The following is a 25169-nucleotide window of genomic DNA, read 5'->3' on the forward strand; positions in this document are numbered from 1 at the left end:
TAAAACTTAAAATAATTTATATAATATGTCTTAGTACAAATTTTAGATTCAGGACAATGTTTAAAATGTGTAATGTGAATTGAGAGGGGCTGTTGCAATATATTAAATAGAATTGTTATAAAGATGAAGAAAGAGGATTCATGAAATAAAAATGTTCCTGATACACTATGTGATTTACCTTCAAAAGACAATTTTCAAATTTAGCTCTTTAGTGGTACATGCATTTTGGGGGGGTGGTAATCTTAAGCATAATGAACTATTTTCTTAATTAGAATACACTTTGAGATCATCATGACACTAATCAGGTTTAATGGGTGAGTTGACTAAATAAGAATTAGATCCCATAAACAATCTAGTCAAATGCAAATTATAATAGTGCACATAATAGAAAGTGAAATGTGTTTTTTTTTACTTATCAAGAGCCTCTTGCATGTTCTTATTGTAAACATTTGAGGTATTTATGTGAGATATTTTTATGAGCGGGAAAGGAATGTTGGCATTTGTTTACAATTATCAAAATGTTGGGGAAAATGGGACAGAGACAAAGTGTGAGGTATCTGAATACTAGAAAGACCACTACAGTTTGTTATAGATCACCCATTTATAGCACACAGCTGATACCATAATTACCACCTCATCAAAATCACAATAAAAGCTCTATTATAATGGGCTTGGGAAGATCTGAAGTAAAAAAAATACTGTAACTTTTTAAGACTACTGTCATCTTTATGACTGCTTGAAAAGTGTTTGGTTTAGAAAATATACGAATCATGATTTGCTCTGGCATGTTTAAATAAAGTGTCCTTGACCTCACGTAATGGTAGAAATGAGTTACTAGGCTACACAGTAACACAGCATATAACTGAGTGTCTAGAATATGCCATTGCAACCAGGAACATGAACTGTTCGGCTTCTTATGCTACTTATTTGCTTACCTGAGATATTTGTGGTCACATTGATGGCGGTGGCGGGCCCAAAACCTTTGACAGTGCTGGCTCTTATGAAAAACTGGTAGGTGGTGCCAGGGTGGAGATGCATAAATACATGGTGTGTACTATTCCATAAATTTGATACAGTCTGCGGAGGTCCAGCCACTGGAACTGCAGGGTCAAATGATCTTATGCTGCTATAGCTCACCTAGTGTAGGAAATATATTTCCCATTATATTATCAAGTGAAGGCATAATAAATTTAAGTAAGCCCTTCCTAAATAACATATGCAAGAGCCTCGAGCCATTATTTATTTCCTCTTCTTTTCCTTTTGTTTTGGTGTGGTTATTTCTGGTATCTCTCATCCATCCATCATCTGTCTGTCTGTCTGTCTGTCTGTCTACCTACCTATGTATCTATCATCTATCTCCATGTATTTTCATTTAGGTATTTCTGGCATTTTTCATCCACCTATCTATCATCTTTCTGTCTGTCTGTTTGTTTGCCTATCACATTTCATCTATCGATCTATCTAATCTATCTCATTAATTCTCTATAAACCACCTACTCATACATGTAGCTGCATATCTAACTTGTCAAATATTTTGTCTTTAAAAAATCTACCAATAAAATTATATGCTGACATATGCACACTATATACAAAATTTCTTGTTACATACTTTAATGTACGTGAAAACAAAGTCTTCATCAAAAGTTTACTCTTCTTCTCTTTTCTGTGTAATGAACACATAGCTTGTGACCTGAGCTACTTGGAGGAGGAACACAAGTTCAAGGCCAGACTGAGTTACGGGTGATTTCATGGCCATTTTGTGTTAACTTAGTAAAACTGTGCCTCAAAGCAAAGGGGAAGAGAAATTACAGAAAACTAATTCTTAAACATACTAAAATAGTCAAAAACATTCATTCTCATTCCTATACTTTATTTTTAGACATAAGAAATAGAAAAGTTCATTCTATAATCGGCACCAAATGACTATACAGCAGAAAACCTCACAACTGTGCAATTAAAAATACCCATTTGAAAGAGATAAAATTCTCTTTCAATAAAAACATTTAAAATTTGATTTATTCTCCTTAGCTTCTTATTTGAAAATATAGTAATTTATATTCAAAGGTACAATGAAATTCTGAAATGGGTTTTTAATCTGTTTTGCTTTAGGGGGGCTAATAATTACTTACTTTGAAAAACAGGCATTCAGGCCTCTCCTTAAACCAGTGTGATATTCGTTTCTTAATTTAGAAACAGGGACTTAGCATTTTCTATGTAATTATTCATTATAACCATTAATTGGGTTTGACAAGGACATAGTCCAGTTACACACATACATAGACACCAAAATTAGAATATATTCCAAGAATTTGAAGATCCTTGGTACTGTACAGTGATTAATTTTCAATTTTTAAATAAAATATTTTGTGAATTAGGACAAAGGAGAGTTGATGATGTTTTAATATTCTCATCCCCGCCTTTTCCATTATTTCCCCCTAGCCTTCTCTTTTGGTCTTTTTGTACCTACAAGCCAAACAGCACCTTTCTCCTCATACCTCATACTGTGTGATGATTCCATTTGGTTCCAGTGGCTCTTTCCAGTTCAAGAAGATCTTGTTTTCAAAGGATGTTCCTTGGAGCGATTTGACCGGCACTGGTCCAGGCACTATAAATACATACATTGGTGATGAGAACACATGTAAACAAAGTAGAAAATACATCACTTCAACAAGATGAACACAGTTTAAAGTAGATGTCATCAAGTGAAAAATGTGTCTATAAGAACAAAATCAGTACATGAATGGTATTCAGACTTGACTATGATAATGGAAACTGAAACTAAGCCTGTACATTTCTAAATCAAGAAACGGAGAAACATAAAGTTATTGTTATTCAAATGAATATTCAATCACCTCGGAGAGTTGCATAGTCATGCACTCTGATTTCCTCTGTTGTATACCTACAATAACATGAAGTTCTTATTTGTAATTTGCTTTGAGAACAGAGATGCGCTTCCCTGAAAGATTTTTTTGGAAGATTATGATAATCCCCTAAAGAGGCTCCATCAACGAAGTTCATAAAATAATGAATTATAATCATAATTAACGCTCCTTAACTCAAAAGCCAAATCACACAGCATTGACTTGAAATGCCCATTAAAATCATCCTGACTTTTGTAGCTATACTTATTACATTTTCTATAATTAAAAAGATAGCATTGATTATTATCATTTTAAAAAGTTGTTAGAGATGAATATGCTAACATGTAATTGCTTCATGCTTTTTACTTTTTCTCAGCTAAGAGACAGCTTATGAAGAACAAGAGGGTTTAGGATTCAGGGATCTCTCATTTTGTTTTCTCTACTCATTTGTCAGAGCTGAGAATGGGGTTCAGGCCTTGTACACAAAGTCACTATCTCAGACATGGCCCTGTAGTCTTTGTTGTTGTTGCTGCTGCTTTTGTTTGCTTGTTTGTTTGTGGACAGGGTCTAATGCACACATTCACTTTGAACTATTTGTGTAGCCGGAGATTACCTTGAATATATGATCCTTTTGCTTCTACACCCAGGATGCTGAGATTATAGACATGTGCCTCCATACAGTTATGTCACATCTGTGTTGGGGACTTAATTTAGAACCTCATGCATGTTAAGCAAGAATTGTAACTCCCAAGTGATGTTGCTTTAGTCTTTATTTGTGAAAGTCTTATAATTTGCAAAATCCCAAGACACCAATAAGCAATGTATCGGTTACTGTTGACAAGCTACAAGGTATTGTGTATTTTTTCTTTTATAGATTTTACTACACAATCTAGATTCTTATAATCATGCCTTACAATACATATCATCTCACATACTTGACTTAAAGTTTTCTTTTTTAAAAAATATCAACCCGGTATTGGGCAAGTATGGTTTTTAATTAATATTTTCCCGAATCTAACGTTTCAGTGAACTTCACACATGACATTATCTAGAAATGTCGTTTGAAAGTACAGAGCAATTTCATGAGGACTGAAATAAATTAAAAATCACTGGATCAAAGGAAATGTATTTCTTCATGGCTAGCAGCAGCAAGAAATTCTGAAGGATATGCCACCAGACTAAGATTTATTTCATTCTACAAGGAGACTATGAATGATGCTGTGACCTCTGAGACAGGCTACATGAGGTGAAACATAAAAGAAAGAAATTCATACGAAAAAAAGAAAAGGAAATCCATGATAAACAGATATCATGGCAGCCTTAATCTTTGGATATGTTCATTGTCCTGTCAGTTAAGCATCCCTTACCCATGCCCCATGCTGTCAACATGGGATACTGTGTCCATCAGAGCAGACAGCCCAGCAAGCTTTCTGTGCAATGTCTGGCAATGCCTAGGCTCCTGGGGACATTGGTTCATTGTGCAAAGGGATATTTGTGTATCTGTTGTCTCTATTTATGATTGCAGTCAGAGAGAGCTACCTCCCTCAGCCTCTCAAGTGCTGGGATTAAATGTATGTGTCATCAACAACCAGTTAAACCAAGGAAAGTAGATTTCTTCACAAGTTTGTCAGGGAAAATGGCAGATGTGGGTAGGGAAAGTCAAAACACCAAATAGTGAGACATTGTTATGGAAATTCCTGTGTCTCAGCATAAATAATAGTAGTATTTGTGGGATAACTAAGCCTCAATGGGCCTAACAGCCAGCCTAGATCAACAGTAAGAGCATGTACAGTAGATATCTCCTGACAGCCTGCCTGGGTCTGCCAGAGGGCCTTGACAACAGCAGACTTGAGATGACGTGGACCTATGGACAGGGACCACATCACCTCAGCAGGTTCCACCTCAATGGCTTACCCCTTCCTGAAACAAACTGAGCTAGCTGTTTGAAAAAGAAAAAAGAAAATTCCTGTCTTCATCTACCACAATTTGGCCTATAAGTGCTACGAAGCAGAATGAACATATTTAAATGATTCTTATTTTGAGATGGTTCAAAATATTTGCATAATTCTGCACTGAAAGATGGACGGAAGCGGAAAGTTGTTTCCCTACAACTTTGATATGATCATCCGTCCCTTTCTCACACATGCTCTACTTTGCCATATTATAGCTTCCGTTTTTTCAAGATTGGGATGTGGGAGAAAATCCTGTCCAAGATAGGCCACACAGGTGATCACAATGTGGACTAATAAATACTCCAGTTACATACACATACAGGAGTGAGGTTGAGGTATGGGCACAGACCAACTACGTTCATTTCTTTTCTGCATCTGAACAGGGATGATGCCTCTAAACACAAAGACCTCCATTCAGTTATGATTTGCCTAAACACAGCATGAAACTCTGAAAGCCATTTCATGCCTAGCTACAGACTATGGGGATTCACTTCACATTTCCACACCAACAACTTTTAATGGAGACAGAATGCTGACTTTCATTCCTGGGCTTGAGATTTATCTGAGAGCTGTTTCAGCTAATTTTGTTTTGAGCATGAGAAAGTCCTTCAACTATAACTTCAAAAAATGGAAAAGAAAAATGAAATAGGTGTGGAGAAGGATTATATTAAATTAGCATTATAGCCTCTACCACATAATAAATGTACATTTTAAAATAGCTTTGTAGCCTTAAAAAATGTCCCCAAACCAGGCTTTTCTGCTGAGCTAACTTCGTAATATTGATTTTCATGAATGGGGGAATAAAAAATGAAACCAGAACCTTATTCAAAAAATTCTGCCCATGCATTAAAAAGCATGTGTAATAAATTAAGTATAAATTCTACCCTAAGGTTCTAGTGGGAAATGGTTCTAGCTTTGGGAGCTTGATTTATGGACGTCCCCAGAGTTCTTTTCACACAATTATATCTTTTTATTAGATGGTTGATAATTTATTCTTTTTCTATGTATATAGGGCAGCAATAATTTAGTAAGACTGACTTAATCAGAGCATCATACTCCATCGATCTTTGCAACAATAAGCATGATTTAGTCGTTCTTTCTCACCTCTGAACACTGAGATACATCAAGTATTCTGCGTAGAAACTCAAGCTCACATGAGCAGCTAAGAATGAGTTACAAATACTCCATGGAAGTTTCTACATTAGTCACTAAGTATTTCTTATAGAAAGGAAAACCAGCAAGAAAAAGAAAATAGCCTACCATGTGGGATACAACCACAGAGACTATGCTGTAGTCATACTGCGAAACAATGTGCAACTTCGTGTAAATGAACCTTATACAGAAAAGGCATTCAACTCAGAAGTTAAAATAAAAGTAGGCCTGAAAATTGTACTAACATTAAATGTGGAACTGTTGTTTCTAATTTACCAAAATGACTCTACATAATATGAACCTGGATGTTATGAGTTTGATCAGTTTAGGGCAAACTTCCACCCAATTATTAACATCATCATTTGTGTAACCAAATGTTGTTTTAAATACATACTAGAATTAACAAAAAACATTATAAAAACCTGACTGTCTTCTGTGTTTGTGGGAAAGAAAAGCAAGATAATAATCAAAGGAAATTGCATTGTTTGAGGGTGACTAGTTAAAAAGAAATGGAAATATAAAACCCATGTAGCTGAATCTAAATATTATCAATTGAGACATCCTGGTTGTATATGTTAATAGTAAGCAATATAAATAGTCTTATTATTAAGAACATGAGTTATAAAATATGATATGGACACTGAAACCTTCACCCCACTTCAGATATATGATTCCTCAGGACATCTGTGGGACTTCCATTTCTGTTATTGACATGTGAATCCATTACCTCTTCTTTTCTGCACAGGTGAGTATAAGTGTATGGGATGGTGGGGATAAGAATGCAGATTGACATGACAGCATTATAATCACGTTAGTGCTGATGTATTACTTAAGTGTTGTTGCCACGTTGGTTTCAAGAGATCAATCAATGTGATAACTGAGACAGACACCTTTGATGAACTCAAACAGGGCAATAACACACTCCTCCTAAGCCTCAGGGTTTTGACTGTGAAATTTTAGTGGTATGAATGACTCCAGACATTGTGTTGCTGCAGCGTAAGCTCACTACATGAATGGAGGTGTGTGTGGTGTGTCTGATTGTAAACTAGATCCTTTATTCTGAAACCCAAAGAAAAATATGGGCCTCCTATCAAGCTGCTGAAGAAGAAATTAAGAGGGAATAAGACCACAGAGATCTGATGACTTCACTCCTTCACTTCCAGGAGACAACAAGCATGGACATACCATCTTCGTCAGTTTGAATGATCGTCTCTTCGCTCTCCTTCCTTCCCTCTGGATTGGTTAGGATCATCTTGAGACTGACATTTGTATAAGGTGGCAGATGGTTCACAACATGCTGAGGGGCTTTGGGGTCCATGTCCAAGCAGTCCGCCCTGCTCTCATTGTGGCCACGGAAGTAATGGTAGCAGATAGTGACATTGAAAGTATGGCAGCGAGTAATGTTGTAACCCAAGGACTCCCAGTCCACAGCAATGCGCCTTGCCTGGATTTCAGCAATCTTTAAAGTCTTTGGGGTCCGCATAGGTTCTGCAAAACAAATCAAAGTTGCACACAGAGGTCAACCTGACTGTAAATTCTTTTGGAAGAGTGAAATACTGAACATAATACAGCATTTGCAAATCCAGCGAATGTCAAGAGAATATTTGGTTTTTAGTGTTTTGCCAAGAGGATCTTTGGGTTTTAATGTTTTGCCTATGCATAATTTTATTCTGGTACGTTTCAGAGGAGACTGACTCAACAGTAAAAAAAGAACTAAAACATCAAGGGACAACAACCCCGAGTACTCAAGGATTTAGCACCAACAAGAAAACCAGCAGAAAATGCGGAAACCATGTCTGACAGTTGTCACTGTCCAGGCCCCTGTCCCTTTCCTTTGTCATTACTGAGCAAGTAGATTAGCTCATATATCAGAAGGGACAAGAGTCAATGTGCTCTGCTCAGTGATTTGTCATGTCACTAAGCTATGGTGTGTACTAATTAGTCTAATTGTAACACTAAACTACCATTTACCAAAAATGACACAGATATTAATTAACACTAATTATTTCAGTAATGATGTTGTTCATCTAAGGAAATAAAAATTTGGAAAAATTATGAAAACACATGTGGATAGTAACACCGTCTTCTCTCCTTCTTGATCTATTTATGACTTATTTTCTAGAAAACACTCAGACCTAACAACCCATACACTGTCATACAAACCAAACTAGGAGGTGAGTTTTCACTCAACTGGAAAATGCTGGCAGGACTGAACACTCAGAAGACTGGAGTCCATCCATCACTGACTCCCAGCGGTATCCGTTCCTCATGCAAGACTGACTTTAATTGTCTAACTTAATCAAAATAATTACTCTATGAAAGTCAGGGCCATGGTGAACCCTATACAGCACAGAAACCAGAGCACATCAAAATGTTAAGACATCGATTAGACAAAAATAAAAAGCTGAGGCCAAGCTCAAGGTCTTCCTTAACTCACTTGGATGGTCAATACCCATGCTAACTGGAAATCTCTAGGGATAAAAGAAAACAAATGCAAAAAAACCAATTTGGGTTTTTAAAAAATATTTTTCTATTGGGGATTAGAATCTCAGTCCTGTAATAAATTATTAGGAAGCAACACAGATGGTAAACCTAAATTGGGAATCCAATTCAATGGCTGTAGTGTGAGATGGGAAACAATCCCGAGTGGGGAGCATTTTAAAATTTCAAAACTAAAAATTCCCCGTGTACACATGCAAATTAAACTCTGGCAGAATGTAATGCTTCGGTTTCAGATGTTAGTAGGCAATCTTCTAACTTCAGTCAGTCTGCCGTATCAGATTTGTCTTGTGTACTATCTCAAACCCATAGAGAGACTGAAAGGAAGATGTGACTGTGTAATCATACAAACCATTGCACATCTAACTCTAGGCCAATACTTTCCTCACTGGGTGATCCATACCAAGAACTGTTGATTCTTTCAATTGGGATCAATCTTTGTCTCTGGTGTCCAGCAGCTAACCACATAGCAACAGCTAGATTAAATCCAACCAATTCCAGATAAACAGTAATTTCACTACTGCTGGGTAGCAACAAGTTGTGGGGACCAAGCACGTAAATACCACACTTTCATAGCCTCTGCTCCCAGTCCTACCTCCTGGTTTTCCAGGTTTGTTCTTGAACTCCTGCCCTGACTTCACTTGATAATGGAGATTAACTCTAAGAAGCAACAAACCCTTTCCTATCCAAGTTTTATGAACAGCTTGTTTTTTTTTAAAAGATTTATTTATTTATTATGTACACAGTGTTCTGCCTGCATGTTTGCCAGCATGCCAGAAGAGAGTACCAGATCCCATTACAGATGGTTGGGAGCCACCATGTGGTTGCTGGGACTCGAACTCAAGACCTCTGGAAAAGCAGCTAGTGCTCTAAACTGTTGAGCTATTTCTTCAGCTTGGTTGGCTTTTTAAAAAAATATATTTAAATTTAAGCAACAGGAAATAAACTAGGACAATCACTTATTAGGTAAAAGTGCACTGGTGCCTTGGAAAATGTGGTTTGTGTGTATCTGAATGCTGCTTATTTGTTTGGCATTCATAGTGAATTACATATGAAACTCAATACAAATCAGGAAAAAATACACTGCTCATCCTGTGCATGGATGTCATCATCAAAATATCACTGCTAGTGCATGATTGACAAAATAAGTCGTGGCATCAATTTCTGATAAAAGAGTCTTTCAACAGTCAGTATGTTACATGCAATTCTGCTTCCATAGACTGAATTATGTGATTAGTTACCCTATTCTTGTTAAACAGAGATTTAAAAATAATTCTACATTCTTCTGTATTCCTATATAGTCCAAACTGGTTTGAACCAAGTTCCTCCTCATGCTCACTTAAAAGAAATGTAGGCAAAACAACAGTTGAAAACAGTGATACAGTGAAGTTTTATCAGAATCATAGGGAGAAACACAATAATGTAGAGATCTCAAAGCAGCAAATGGTCACATAAAAATGCCTACCAGTTATTCATCTATTATGAAACAAAAATGGACTCATAAAGGTATGCAAAATAATACAGAAGGCAGTAAAATGAATAAAACATAGTGTCAGGCCTAAGGAGCTTACCGCTTATTTATTAAAGATGATAAAACAAGAAAAAGATTATATTTTGATATAAGGAAGACATGAATGGAACATAACAGTATCTATGAACCCATGAGGAAGTGATAACTCCTGTTTGTCAAATAGAGGAGTTGTGTGCATTGGGTCTCAGAAGATAGAGTCTAGATCTGAAGACATATTTTGGATAAATAATACAGTAGCAAAAGAAACAAGATGAAAAGAAACAGAGAACATAATTGCAGAAAAGAAAACCACGAATTCCCATTTGGTAACATGAGGAACACTCAGTTGGATAAAAATGTAGGAAAGACTGGCTAAATAAACAGTGAGCAAACTTTGATATTGTCATAGGAGGTTGGGTTTCTGTCCAGAAAGTTAATGTAGCCAACACAGCTGCTTAAGAAAGACAAAAACTGGAGGCTATATCATATGTAGAGATATTGTAGTAGGGAAATCCAAATGTTGCAATATGTAAGGAGATAATCTGGGTTGAGCAAGAAGAGTGACATCAGAGATGGATGGACTAGACACTGCATTGGAGGAAACATCTGAAATACTAGGTGAATATTTGTATTCAATATATTTGTATATAATATTGAATATATAATATTGAATACATATATACATAATAGGTATTACGTAACTGTTGTGTTCAGACAGAATGGCTTAGAAAATTATGGTACTCTTAAAAGAAGAAAAAAATCAAGATACTATACACTAAGAGGTGAAATGATATAGTGATTCAATATCATTTACTTATTGGTTTCTGTTAGCCATGAAGTATACTAGGAACAATGTGAAGATCCATTTAACCCTGTCCTAATTTAAGAAGTAAGGCAAACAAGCAGTAATTGACTAATTTATGTTTTAGGAAGTAAAGCATACAGGCAATAATTGGAGCAATTTATGTTCTAAACAACTGGGAAACATTCTGAAGAAGATATCTGAAGAGAGGCACTGGTCTACCTTAATAGGGAAGGGTTACTCACATCCTTTAAGAGACAAAGGGATGAAGGAGAAGGTAACAGGAGGAGAGGGGCTGAAGAAGGGGACGAGAGCATGAAGGGGAAGTGGAGGGAGATTGTGAGCAAAGAAGAGAAATAGAACATTAGTGAGCTAGAGAGCATGGGAGGGCCACAGGTCCAGAAAGGAAGAGTTAACAATATATAACTACAAATTCATCCAAGGAAGAACCCGAGAGAGTGCACCAATGTCTACCATATACTTTAATCCCATGCTACACCATATTCTAAACAAATATGTTCTTACAGAGGTGAGCTGCTTTTCTAGAAACCTACTAGTTAAAGAACCCGCAGAGGTCAAACAGAAACCAGGTCTTTATACTGCTTTGGTATTCCACTCAGCCCAGTGTGATCTTGACAGGAACTATCCCAGTCTAGAAACATTGGCCATGCTCTGCAAGTCCTCCTAGATTATTTTAAAAATACTGTTGTCTGAGTTCATCTTCTTATACATTAAGGGATCATGAAAATCAGGCAGCCAAATCTTTTATTTGTATAGATACTAATGTTTAAGCAACGATTTTTAATTGTCTTTAGAAACTTAGTCATAAAATTAAGCATGTTTTCTTGATATTGCCCAGAATGGAGACGTTTTGTTTTTGTTGTTATGGTGGTGGTGGTTTTGATGTTGTTTTTAATTGACCCCTGAGTTAATGAAACAAATTGCTCTAAATCATACTCCATCAATTTGGCTTCTCAGTGGTAAAATAATTTTATGTGAATCTACTGTGCATTGTGAACTGAAATGGATGAACAAATGCACCAAACATGAACACCAAAGTGCTAAAAGCATTCATTTTCACATGTGGGAATAAAACAATAACCCTGGACAGTGTTACTTTTTCATAAAACATTAGGAGACATCATTGAAGAGCTTCAAGAAAGTTAAATATACATACACACGTTCATACACACACACACACACACACACACACACACACACACACACACACACCTGCAATATTAACTCCGGGAGAGTCTAGAGAATGGTTGGAAATCACTTTTATTTCTAGGGTCAGATAACATGTTGTGTTTTCTTCTATTAACTTCATCTTTGGGTCTGTCGATAGCAAAATTTGTTTCTCCTGTTTTGAGACGTGAAAACTATTTTCATAACAAACATGGTCTGGTCATACATTTCTACAATTATTATACCATTTTTGCTGGAAGAAAATAATAGCTACATATCTCACTGTATCCCCACCTTGTGTGTGCATGCGTGCGTGCGTCTGTATGTGTGTGTGTTTGTGTGTGTGTGTTAAAAGGGAATAACTGATTGTTTAATAACAAGTAAAAATTCAGCTTAGGGGCATAAACTTATCTACTTAGTAGAATCAATCAACATGGTTCCCCTCCTTCAATCCTTTTTTGCGTTAAGGATTAACCCCAAGGCCCCCAGCATGCCTAGAAAGAAATCTATCCCCGAGCTATACCCTTTAATCCATCTAGTATAGCTTATTCATTTCGTGTAACAGTTACCATGCACAACACAGAAAAACAATGCTTTGCTGTGAGATTGGGTAAAAGCCAGTCAGGAATCCATCCACATTAAGGTGGTTAAAAAAAAAACAAGATAAAAACAAAAAACCAAGCAAACAAAAACAAACAAACAAGCAAACCCACATGGTCAACCTTATTGGAACATTCCACTTATTTCTGAAATTGATGTTCAATGAACACACCCCTCCAACTTCTCCTATGCTGTCAACCAAGAGGTGAGTCTGGATAGATGCTGCTGTGTCATTAGGGATGACAGAGGAGTTGAAAAATCCTAAGTGTGTGTGCACTTTGGTGAGTCATAAACAGTGCTGGAAGAAGAGAAACTAAAAGAATGGGAAAGAAACAGTTAAGTCCAGTTTTTCACAGTCGGAGCAATTTCAGGCTCTCCTAATAGAGATATCACACACTAATAACATAAACTCTATTCTATTTCCCTTTTCCATGAACTAAAGGAGAACTGCTTTCTACTAAGATTTTTCCAGGTAGTCATATAGAGCATATCTGCACACACGCCCCAAAGTGCATATATAGAAGCAAGAGGAAAATTCATGGGAACCCATCTCCTTCCACACAAGCGACACTAGAATTGAACTCAAGTCCAAACACAGGTTTCCAGCCTTGGTAACAAGGTCCAGTGCCAACTGAGCCACCCTCCTAACCTTATTATTTTTAGATGTAGAGTGAGAAATGTCACAATTAGCTGGCTAGCTACTGATCGGCAAGATTTACTAATATTCTCCATCCTTTCTAGCACTTATTGTCTGTTTATCTCTTAACTAGTTCAGTAAGAAAGGCAATATTATATCTAGATAACATGTGAGAAAATGGCAAAAACCGTATTGAATCTGCAGCCAGTATTAGATAATTAGTACATGGGCAAATAAATCATGCTTCATTGTATTCACTTCAATTCTAAACAGATCAAAGCTGGGATTTATATCTGCAGTAAGTTTAATGTCATATGTCCAATCCAATTTGATAGGATAGAATGAAGAACTACTTTGATCCTTCTCGAAAGGTTAGTAAAAGAAAAGGCCACATGGACAGATGGGACCTGTTGATTTTGAGTCACCTCTCTACATCAAGAAGTTCTAGACATCAATAAAATGAAAGTCAAGTATTATTTTCCTTTCTTTCCTTCTTTTCTGGGTTCTTGCTAAACAATGTGAAATAAGGCAGGTCAATATTTATATACCTTTGTAGTGATAATCTCTAGTTATTCTGAAAGAGTTATGAAAACAAAAGCTTTAGCAACCATAAGGGAACAGAGGGCAGGGATCCTATTTCCCTAGAATCACTTTTTAATGATAAAACTTTCTATCCAGCTGTCAGAGAAAAACAGAGGCTATCCCAAAGCTCATGAGGAGAAAAAAAAAAGAAGATCTTGTCAATGATGGCACTGACTGAGAACCCTGAAAAATGACTTGAACTGCTTGCTTCTGACTGTCTTTTCATCGGGAAGCTTTGAAGCTCACTGTAAAACACAATTTCCATTCCTTTTATAGAAGCAAATACAAGGAAAAGTGAATTTTCTGAGAAGTGAATTGTCAGAGAAGATATTTACTAGTGTGAATCAAAATAGGATTAAGATAAAATGTTGGAACATGGGTGAATTAAAAAATAAACAAACAAGCCGGGCAGTGGTGGCGCACACCTTTAATCCCAGCACTCGGGAGGCAGAGGCAGGCGGATCCCTGTGAGTTCGAGGCCGGGCTGGACCGATAGCCTCCAAAACAATACAGAGAAACCCTGTCTCGAAAAACACAAAAACAAAAATAAATAAATAAACAAACAAACAAGCAAATAAACAAAAAGAAAAATTATGATGCACCTTGGGAAAAAGAAGTATGAGATTCTAAGAAGGTATTTTCTATTTTTACCTTCAAGTGTTTGTGTTTTTGCTCTTATACTCATGATAAGAATTGAGTGTGATCAACGTTTTACATTTCATGTCTTTTCAATGTTACAGCATCATTAGCCATGCCCAAATAATTTTATCTCTGCCCCCACGGGTCAAGTTGCATTAATGGCAAGTTGGGGGGATGACTTGATTAGTGCTGTAACATGAGGGAGCCTCAGGACCAGGAATAATCACAAAGCAACTGTCAGTTCTTTTGGTTTTCTGGCTGAGTGGTTGAAGTGACATGCTTAGACTCAAGGGATACTCAGTGACAGAGGGTGTCTGGCTCACTCAGCTATCCTGCAGAGTCCCAGTAATCTTTACCAGGTGTCATCGGAACAGCACTAAGCACATCATCCCATTACAAGACAAGTCATTCCCATTGCCCTCCAGAGCCTTCCTGAAACTCATAAGACACTACACACATTGGGATACTCTCTGCAATGACATTAAGTAAACAGTTTGAGTTTTTTTAAAGAATAAAATTAGCAGAGTAGTGTGAATTAAAAAGAAAAATACAATGGTCCTCTTTTCTAATGGATATACTTCTTTCAGCTCTTCCCAATAGATCTAGTTTTCACAATGTTGCTAATTGAAAATGCAGGAATCCATTGCTAGGCTTCATTTATATATTTGTTGCTATAGTTTCTAAGATCTTTGAGAGTCATCTTATCTTGTGCAATACACTTTACTTATAGAAAATGTAAAGCAATTCTTATAGGTAATTGTCTATATTTGGAGAAAATAAGAGGAGAGAAGGAAATTGAATATACAGGAGAAAATATCATCTACTTGTGTAGAAACAAGCTTCATTGTCTTTTGTTCATAAAAATTTTTAACATTAGGACAAATCAAAATCATAACAGGGTAGTAAGTTTTGTTACCCTAAAATGCAAAATGCCAAACACAATTTCATAACACATAGTATAAGCACTGATATCACTACAAATTATCTGTAATCAGCCATGGCAAGATCAAAGAGAGGCTTTCCAATGTCTTGTTATCCCTTACAGGAGACAAACTACCTTACTCAGAGGATGGTATGGAAACTGACTTTTCTGGCAAAATTTAAATTTTATAAATCAAAGAACAGATGTTTTTACTTCAAGAAGTAAAGAAAATAGGGCCTAGAGTACTTATTTTCCCCTGTAGGATCTATAAGACGACCCCAATACATCATCGCTAGACTCCCAGTTCTCCAGTCACCCAGCAGTTTCTCACCAAGCAGAAATGGCTCCATTTCCCCATCCTTTAGTATCAGCCCTGTTTCCTATGACTTGCTTAAGTTACCAGGTTGAAGAAAAGGGAGAGTATGTTGGGTTTTTTGCCAGTATCTCATTAAGCCCTATGCTCTTCTGTTTGCTCATCATACACCTTCTATAACAATGGTTCTCAACTGCATGGGACACGACCCCATAGGGGCTTCAAATGATCCTTCAACAGGGGTCACCTAAGTAGGAAATCCAAACAGTGATAGAGAAAGATAGTAGGCAGAGCCTAGGAGATCCCATGTAGCTGTCAAGGAAACAAGAGCCTGGGCATCACTGGTAAGCCAAGACCATATGGAGATAAACAGATTAATAAAAATGAGCTAATAATTAAGAGGGAGCTAGCCAATAAGAAGTCTGAGCCATTGGTCAAACAGTTTATAATTAATATAAGTCTCTGTGTGTTTATTTGGGACTAAAGGGCTGCAGGACAGAAACTTCCTTCTACAGACATGCCCCTCCCACTTTTCTTTTCCAAACCTAGTGGCTGAGATGTACTCTGGAGATTTTCTTATTAAATTCTAATAAACTTCCCTAGCTTAAAACAAAACAAAACAAAACAAACAGCAATAAAACCACATGGCTTACAAATAGATTCATTTTTATCTTCCTTTCCTGAGGCTCTTTGGAGGCAGGTTAATTTCTTCATGGAGACTAATAATTTTGAAATAATAACATTTCTGAGTGAAGTAACATACACTTTGACATAGTGGCTTCCCGGTAGCCAACCCCAAACCACTGCAACACAGCACTTGGGAAAATACATCAATGAGTTCGTGATGTCTATAAAAGCCGATCTGCATTATAGTTCAAATATCTTTATGCTGAATGATTGGGACTGAAAGAAATGATAATTTGCACACATATTCTTATGCAAACTCTAACGGTAAATTTCAACCATAAAACCCAGGCAATCATAATGGCTGAGCATATTAGTTGACATAGTGTTCCAGGAGCACAAACTGACATGGAATGCTTTCCTCTGCATCTCCAGAAAGTGATCATAAAAAATTACATGACATTGATAGTCCAAGTACATCCCACTCATTTTTTCCCTTAGAATAATGGTGAGCTCAACACACAATGTAATATCCTTCCATTCCTTCTAGAAATTGATTAAAGAAACTGAACTGTGTCAGTCACATACCGGGATAAAACAGACTTCTGAAGTATGACAGGAAAAAGAAAGCTAGAGTGGACAAGTTTCAAAAGTGATCGCTGCCATTGATACACTTTAACACACAGCTTGATTCCACAAAACACAAAGGCCTGCCTATGTGCCTGCATCAAGGGGGATGGACCTAGAAGAAAGGTAAGGGCGACAGAGCTGTCGGTTCTTAATGCATTTCCTTTTCCATAGCCACCATTCATTCTGTGCTTTCATGCATGATTAACAGCTCGCGGATCCTTCACATATAATCAATAGCTGTGAGGTTTTATATTAGGGTCGGAGATTAGGCAGCCTTGATTATAAATTTTATCGATTTGTACAGCTTAGCCGCAGAAATCCCTGGACATTTTCAAAGATTAAATTAAAAGGAGATATATGGCCTGCACATACTAGAAATGCTCGCGTGTTTATAAGCTCTGACCTCTTTATACTCATTCCTCTGGATGAATAAAACTTATCTAGTTCACTAAAACATGAATCAGGGTGTCAACAAGCATCAAGCTGAGATAGTAAACACAGAGAAAATGTGACAAAAGGAATTACAAAATTGCTCACAAATCTGCCCTAGACTGTAATTAATACAGGCAACCTGCAAGCATTAATTGCTTCAGCTCATTTGTAAATTAGGAAATTGACAGAGAAAAGAATAATGAACTCTTTAACTTCTACCTGGCAGATCTGATGACATGTTAAAACTGAAGATTCATGATCTCTTTTGAAATAATGGAAACATAACATTGTTTTAATGCATAGGGAAGTAAATATGGTTATCTTAAGGACAATAAATAACATACTGATTACAAAATCCAACACCATAGCTGTTTTATGATAGTCATCTTAAAAACCAATAGGTAGTCTATGTCCAGTATTTTAAATTCTGAGGCTATTCAAAACAAACACAACATATAAGGCGAGGCTAATATTATCTAACTACGCAAGTTTACTCCCACCTGGATTCAGGTTGCATTATGAAATTTGTAATTCCCATTTCAGCTTTTTTTTCTTGAGAAAGATAAATCTTTCAGGAGTTAAACTATGTATATTCTTGATCTACATAAGCTCTTATATCATAGGAATATAGCAGGAATACTCAAGTATTTATCTTGATAACAATCCTGAAAGCATTCAGCTTTGTTTTGAAAAATCTCCTGCATTAAGTTTTACAGCAAGCACTGCCTTGAGCATGTTTGTGTGGCAAGTTAAATGTTTACTGTGTTGGCCTTGACAAAAGAGGAAATCTACTTACAATATATAAGTAAAAAAGCAATTACATATCATTGACTTTTTTATGGAAGGTATTTGGTGCAGATATTTTCCTGCTAATAGCTCTTAATGGCTCCAGAGGAAAGCACAAAAATAACCACCATGCTTTCTCTCTTTCTGCATGCAAAAATCAGGTTAAATATTATGAAGAAATCCCTGGTTTTTATATTCACAGAAGAATGGTGAACATGGAAGACAATGTGGGAAAGCATAAACACACTGGGAGATTATTTTATGTTTTTATATACACATGCTATGCTTGTAATTGTGATCTTTCTGCTTCTAAATCTGTATTACCCGTTTCAGCCATCACGTGACTATTGGATCTTAATTTCCACAGTCTGTAGGTTTCCATCTGGATGTTGACACAGAACATCACTTAGGAGCTACAACATCATCTTTCACTGAGTGCCTGTTCTAACTTTCCAGCATCTCTCAAAGGCATGAGTCCCTAGACTACAGCCTTGTAGATGTCTTTGGCTGAACTCTTTGCTACATAGCCCCTCATCTACTTAATACATCACAAGATCACTACTATTTCTCTTTCCTTCTCTGTAATTTCCTCACACCTGCACCATTAGGAATGCTTATTCTTGTCAATATTTCCAGAACCTTCTTTGGGGAGATCTTCAAAAATGTAATTTTTATACATAACTCATCCGTTCAAAAAATTTCTGTAGGTTTCCCAAATTAAACAAATACACAGAAAGGCCTTTCTTTTACTAGAAACCACAGCCATCTTAATACAATGAACATCTCTTCTGCTGTACTTCCACATTTTTTGACAATCTGTTGACTGCATACCAATGCTAAGCAAAGGCTCCACTCTTAGTACCATTGCTCATTCCATTCCATGTCATTAGAACACTTTCCCATTGTAGATCTCCCAAGACTTTCAATGCCTAATGAAGCTCTTCCAAACCTGTACACTTAAGTGATTTTGATCAGTCCTTCCATCCAATGTGTAGGGTCTTTTATTCATTCTATGCATCTGTCCAATATCATCATGTAAACTATTACCATATACATACACACATAAATAATATACACACATATAGATACATAAATATGCTGAGTTCATATAAACTGGGCCATGATTAAGTTGTTCTTAATTAAATATTGAAATAATGAAAAACCATTTATATTTTCAAAGTAGAATTCCTAGTGACATTAAAATACCAAAACAATTTTCTCCATCAAATATTCACAAACAAATACAAATGGACCAGTCAAAGAGGCCAAGTTGGCTAGACTAGTTGCTTATGATTCAAAATGTGGCTGATGAAGACATGACATTTCTTGTCCAACTCACACTGTGAGGCAAACACAGGCCGCTACACATGTGAACTATATTTTAATGTGTTCACAATAATTGGGCAATGAATTTTAAAAAGTTGTGTTGGAGCATCTAACATGTTTCTCCATAGAGGTAACAATAAGGATGTTTTCAAAAGGACGGCTAGACACTTGTTTTGCGTTAGGAGCTTTTTACAGAAGAAATGGCAAGGCCACAGTTAATCGCCACAATGATTTCAGAAGGTGATATCTGTCCAGACTGCCTGTTTCCCTGTTGCTGTGTTCCTTCATCCCATGTATGCCTGGGGAAGATGAGCATTTCGGAATATTAGTCTTCAATAGCATTGTTCTTTCAGCTCCAGATACGTGTCCCACCGCATGTCAAGCATTTCAACTTGGATATTTTCTTCAACCTTTCTCACAAAAACACCCAATCCGGACAAATGGGATCAGCTCAGGAAGGAAACTACAACTTTTAATTCCAGTTGTTCAGGCCAGAAACGTTAACCTCATCCACAAGTGTCTTTCATTTGACACTTCCACTCCACTGCACCAATCTTCCTCTTCCAATGTGTTTAGAACCTGACCACTGCCCTTTTCTTTGACCTTAGTCATCATCACCTGGAGGCATTAAGGGAAATGGCCTGAGAACTAATGCAGAATGGGCTTCTTTACCCCTCTGCCTGTCATTCTCAGTTGTCAGAAAGAACCTAACATATCTTATCATAATGGGACACGCAGTCCTCCAGTGACCACCTACCTAAGCTGAGGGAAAGGACATCTTCAACTCTGCCTCATGCATAGTGACCTCACTCCTCATTGTCTGCTCTTTGTTCACACTCTGTGAACATAGCACCTACCTCTCTTGACTCTGGCAGGACTTTCAAACTTACTCTTCCCTGTCTAGAAAATGTTCTGCCATCCACTCCCCTCACTCCTTCAGTGCTATATTCAAGTGTCTCCTTTGCAATGCTTTCCTTGACCACCTTGCTTAGAAATCTGTTATCCATTCACCTGTACATTTTCCTTTTACAGATTTTTCACCATATAAATCATATAGGTTTCACTTATGTTCATCATTTTTATCTTGCGGTACCAACACGCTTTAGGCTGAGAAACACTTGGCTGAATGAATGAAAGAATGCAGTCAGCCAGCAAGTCCCTGACACATGAGTTCCCTATGTTTTTGCTGCTCCAATATTTCCTTTTAATAACACCAAAACCACCAATGAAAAAATATATATTAATTTAGCTATGGTGTATAAAAATCTGACCAACCTGTATTCTTAGAGTAGCTTTAATATGGAGCACTAGAAGGAGAGTGAAGACTCCAAGGTGAGTACAAAGACGGCAAGTTCCTGGGAGACATAGATTGACAGGTCAGGACAGGTTTATTATGACTTCCTTGGAATCAATTGTGAAAAACTCCAGACAGGAAGAAAGGAAGACTGAAGATGGGTAGTTGAAAAGAATTTAAACACTTCCTCATGAAGTCAGACTAAGTCAATGGTACTTGTTATAAACAGTCTTTTATTGTTTTTTAACCTTTCAAACATTTTATGTTTCACTTTCAATTAGAGAGTAAAGTTCTGCAGGGCAATAAGCCAATGAATATATTAACTTGAAGCAATTTTCCCTTTAAAGGAGGTGTCATGAAATCTAAGGGATATGATCATAAAAATTATCAAAGTAAACTTCCTCAAGACATAAAGAAGATAGCCTGGAAGTCAGTGGACGTTAGTTCAGAATTCGGGAATACCAGCTCAAAAATGAGATATTCTACATAATCTGAGTTTAATTTATAAACAATTGGTTTTTAGGTCACATTGTAGAACAGATGGTGCCATTAAATGCACATTAAATTTCCTTCTCATTGGCACAGAAACATAAAAGTTAGTTCTCTAATTGGAGTCTGAAACATTACTGTTTACCAGGAGTTTACTGTCAGTCAAGCTCTCTGACTCCTTCGGTCATGGTCATCCCACACTGGGTGCTGCTCATAAGTTTTACAAGCCTGCTTATTATAATGGCACAGAACAAGTATTCAGACTTTTACATGTACGTGTTATCTACATCCTAAAATAATAAGTTTAGTGATGCTGGAGGCCAAACTTTTTCACTTGTAAAGGACTTTCCCCTAAACATGGCCACCCCAAATAGACAGAGTGACTTAGGAGCTATTCAGTGGAAGCAGATTGTATATAACTTAAATGGTATTCACTTCCCATTCATTTCCAATAATGACAAAGCCATGATATGGCCTTCAAGTGAGTATGCAGCCCATGAAAGGGCGGTAAGAAAAATGCAACTTGCTAGACATAAAGTGCTTAGAAAGTATACAGCACACACTACTATATAGTGCTACTATTGGTTTTCTTGTGTTGTACATTTCTGATGAGAGACACTGCCTCCTATTAGCATGGATGCTTTGAAGGGCTTGGAAAGAGTTGTGTGCTTGCTTTGCTCTTGTCCTAAACTCCAGGATACATCATCTGATGCTATTTATTCATCTCCTACTCAATATGGAGACAACAAAATAACTGAATTCTGGTATTGAAGCTGATTCTTCTTTTGGAAGACACAATTTCCTGGATTATTTTCACCATCCTAGGTCTTTACAAAGCTACGGACACAGGATGGTAGAAGAAACACCTGAGAGGAAATAAAAACAGTACTAAAAGTCTAACAGCCACCAAACAAGTAGAAAACTCCAAGAATAGATAATTCCTCTAATAATAAAGCTTTTCTATGATACTAAATCCCCTGGGCATACCCACTCATCTTCATACATGAATGCAAGCTGTCTTTCTCTCCACTACCGAAACTTTCAATATGCCATTAAATGTTAATGGTGACTATTTCAAGAAGTCATGTTTTGAATATAAAGCCATGGGGAGAATTGCTTAGAAGTTTTTGCTGTTTATTTGTCTTTTAACAGTGGGAACTCAAGGACATTGCCAGCACTGAATGTTAAGATCAAACCATAGCTACTTATATTACATTATTCTGATATTCTTTAATGCTTTTGGTGAATATTGTAGAATGCTTTCTGCAAATATGAAAAAGGAACCAAACACACAGAAATATGAGTACACAGTAAAGGGTAATATTAATTCTTTAAAACTGGATTGAGTTTAAAGAAATACTCACCTAGAATGTTAGGCATGGTGACACAACTGTACTCTCTAGACCTTGGAAGGCTGGGGAAAAAGGATTTTGCAAGAGTTCAAAGCCAGTCCGGGCTACACAGAGAGGCTCTGTTTCAAAGAAAACAAACTCCAACCCCTCAAAAATCTAACTAGTCTCAATTTTCTAAATGATCTAAATGATATTGAAGATTTGTATGAAAAAAGACTAAACTATGCAGACATCTATTAATGTGTTTGGACAAATAATTCAATTTTACTCTAACAATTAAGGTTTTTAATGGATCACCAGCATATTTTCTGTGTTTTAAATAAAAAATGTAGCTAATTGAAGAGTCCTAAATAAATCATAAAATATACTGCTTAGGAATTGGATTACAGTGGTTTGTTCTCAAGTTGATTTTTCTAAGCCTTAAGGGTAGATTTTTAGATGATTTTCTCTAAAGGAACAAAGATAATTGATTATTATGACTCATCAAAGAATGAAGAAATGTAAATTCTTAAAACATTTTGATTTTTTGGGGGGGGACAGGGTAAGACAGAGGGTTAATAAGCTCTCTGGATGTACCTTACAAAGTTACAGAGAAATAAATAGTATGTCCTCAGTGTCTTGAACTATAATTCATATTGAATCAAAAATGTAATCATAGCAGGCCATATGAGTGTATGCCTTTAGTCGGGTGATCTCTGTATGTTCAAAGCCAACCTGGTCTAGAGGCTGACATAGGGAGGCCAGGGTGACATAGTGAGTCCCTCTCTTCTATTATAAATAAAAGAATGACCAATTGTTTTATTTAATATTGAGACAAATCCATTAATAATACATTAGTTTTAATTTATAAACATACTATTCTGTCATGCTTCTTTTTAAAACGTGATGAAATACCTGTGCAAAATCATAATAACCTGCAATTATTTGAAGACATGAAGACACTTTGAAATTCAGTTGGAAACTCTGATTCCTGCACTCTGGACCTATGTCACTGGGCAAGACTCACACTGGGAAACATAATTGCAATGTCACCTCCCACTGAGTAAGACAGCAGTCCCCTACATGGGTTCCTGCCAGGAAATGGGCTCTAAGAGGCCTTGATTTTCTCTTTTACACATTCACTTCCCTTTCATTTGTCAACAGACTCATCCCTGCAATTTTCTTTTTACATGAGTCTGAAAGTTATCTCTCCCCTGCTTTATTATGTCACCAGCCCACCATGCCAAGAGCAAACCAAAGCCCTAATTAGCAAAATCTCTCTCTCTCTCTCTCTCTCTCTCTCTCTCTCTCTCTCTCTCTCTCTCTCTCTCTCTCTCTCTCTCTCTCTCTCTCTCTCTCCCCTCACACACATACACAGGAAATTATTTCTCAACTGTGTTTAAGTGTTATTGTCACTTGTTACACGTATAGAAACAACATCACTTGCTACACATGTAGAACAGTCATGTACCCTCTGACAATCATTATACCATTGGTATTGGGGGCTTCTTCCCTGCAAGGATAATGTGATGAGGTTAATTAGTGATGCTAATGCCCCCAACTATCCAAAGGGAGGAATCAGCAGAGGCGTCTAGCTCCTGTAATGCTTTTATGAAGGAGCTTGGAATACACTGTTTCATTTGAAGTTTGCACTGACTCTAATAGGAAGTACTTCCCCCTTAGACTTCATACAGGAGGAAAATGGAAGTGAGGGGAGAGTATTTCATGGGCAATTTCACAAGAACTTAATTCCCATTTTAATGCACGACATAAAACCCCCATGATCCCCAAAAGTCCCGTCTTCCAAACATTGGGCTTGGCCCACAAATATTTACCTCTGACCAAACAGGAAGAGATGAAAAGTTATTAGCACAGTAAGTGAAGGCCTAAGTGACTTCTCTGTGCCAAGAGGGACATTTTCCTTACAGTGGTGTGAAACTTCAGAATACCTGAGCTTCAAAGCAGTCACATTAGTTTTGTAAGTCAATTTCCCAATTGTGCCCCTTCCCACATGTCCTGGAAGATTTACAAGGAAGATAAATTATAATTTTTAATGGGATCCACCATCCTTCTTGGAAGTGGTACTTATTAGTGGCTCACATTTGCTGGCCCACACTATTATAAAGTTGTGTGTTCTTTACCGACATCAAATACACTTTTCAATTATTACTGCTGTGTTACTATAATGTGGTAATTAAATGTGTCTCCAAATGATATGTCCATACAACCTACAGTGATGAACATACGTAAGCCTTTATCAGAGTGAACATAATTTTGATATTAAGTGCATTATTACACAGTGTTAAAATGTAATGTTTCTTTTCTCCATGACAAATAGTAATAAAAGAAGAAAGCTCAATTTAGGTATTAAAGTTGGATTTTTTTTTCATGTTGATGACCCCTAGATCTCAGTGCACAGTCTAAAATAAAGCATTTCCAAATATTGACTTAAGTCCAGTGAGACCTTTTCATTCCTAAAACAAGCTCAATGACCCATAGACTAAACCAAACAAGGATCACAGAAAAACGGGGGAAAATGTTTTTCATCACGAAACTGATCACTGCAGTTACCAAACTAAGAAAGCATAAAAACCAGACAC

The 25169-nt window shown here is 36.8% G+C and overlaps 1 protein-coding gene across 1 annotated transcript in view; it reads right to left on the reverse strand.

The window, feature by feature from the left end:
* Nucleotides 1-25169, reverse strand: part of Ptprk (protein tyrosine phosphatase receptor type K) — a 517652-nt gene that overhangs the window by 112150 nt on the left and 380333 nt on the right. Inside the window, 3 exon segments of the mRNA XM_021224035.2 lie at nucleotides 936-1137; nucleotides 2496-2605; nucleotides 7151-7453. Of these exon segments, the coding sequence (XP_021079694.1) occupies nucleotides 936-1137; nucleotides 2496-2605; nucleotides 7151-7453 (615 nt within the window).

The sequence above is a fragment of the Mesocricetus auratus genome, unplaced genomic scaffold (genome assembly GCF_017639785.1).
Source record: "Mesocricetus auratus isolate SY011 unplaced genomic scaffold, BCM_Maur_2.0 Super-Scaffold_100018, whole genome shotgun sequence".
Lineage (NCBI taxonomy): Eukaryota > Metazoa > Chordata > Mammalia > Rodentia > Cricetidae > Mesocricetus > Mesocricetus auratus.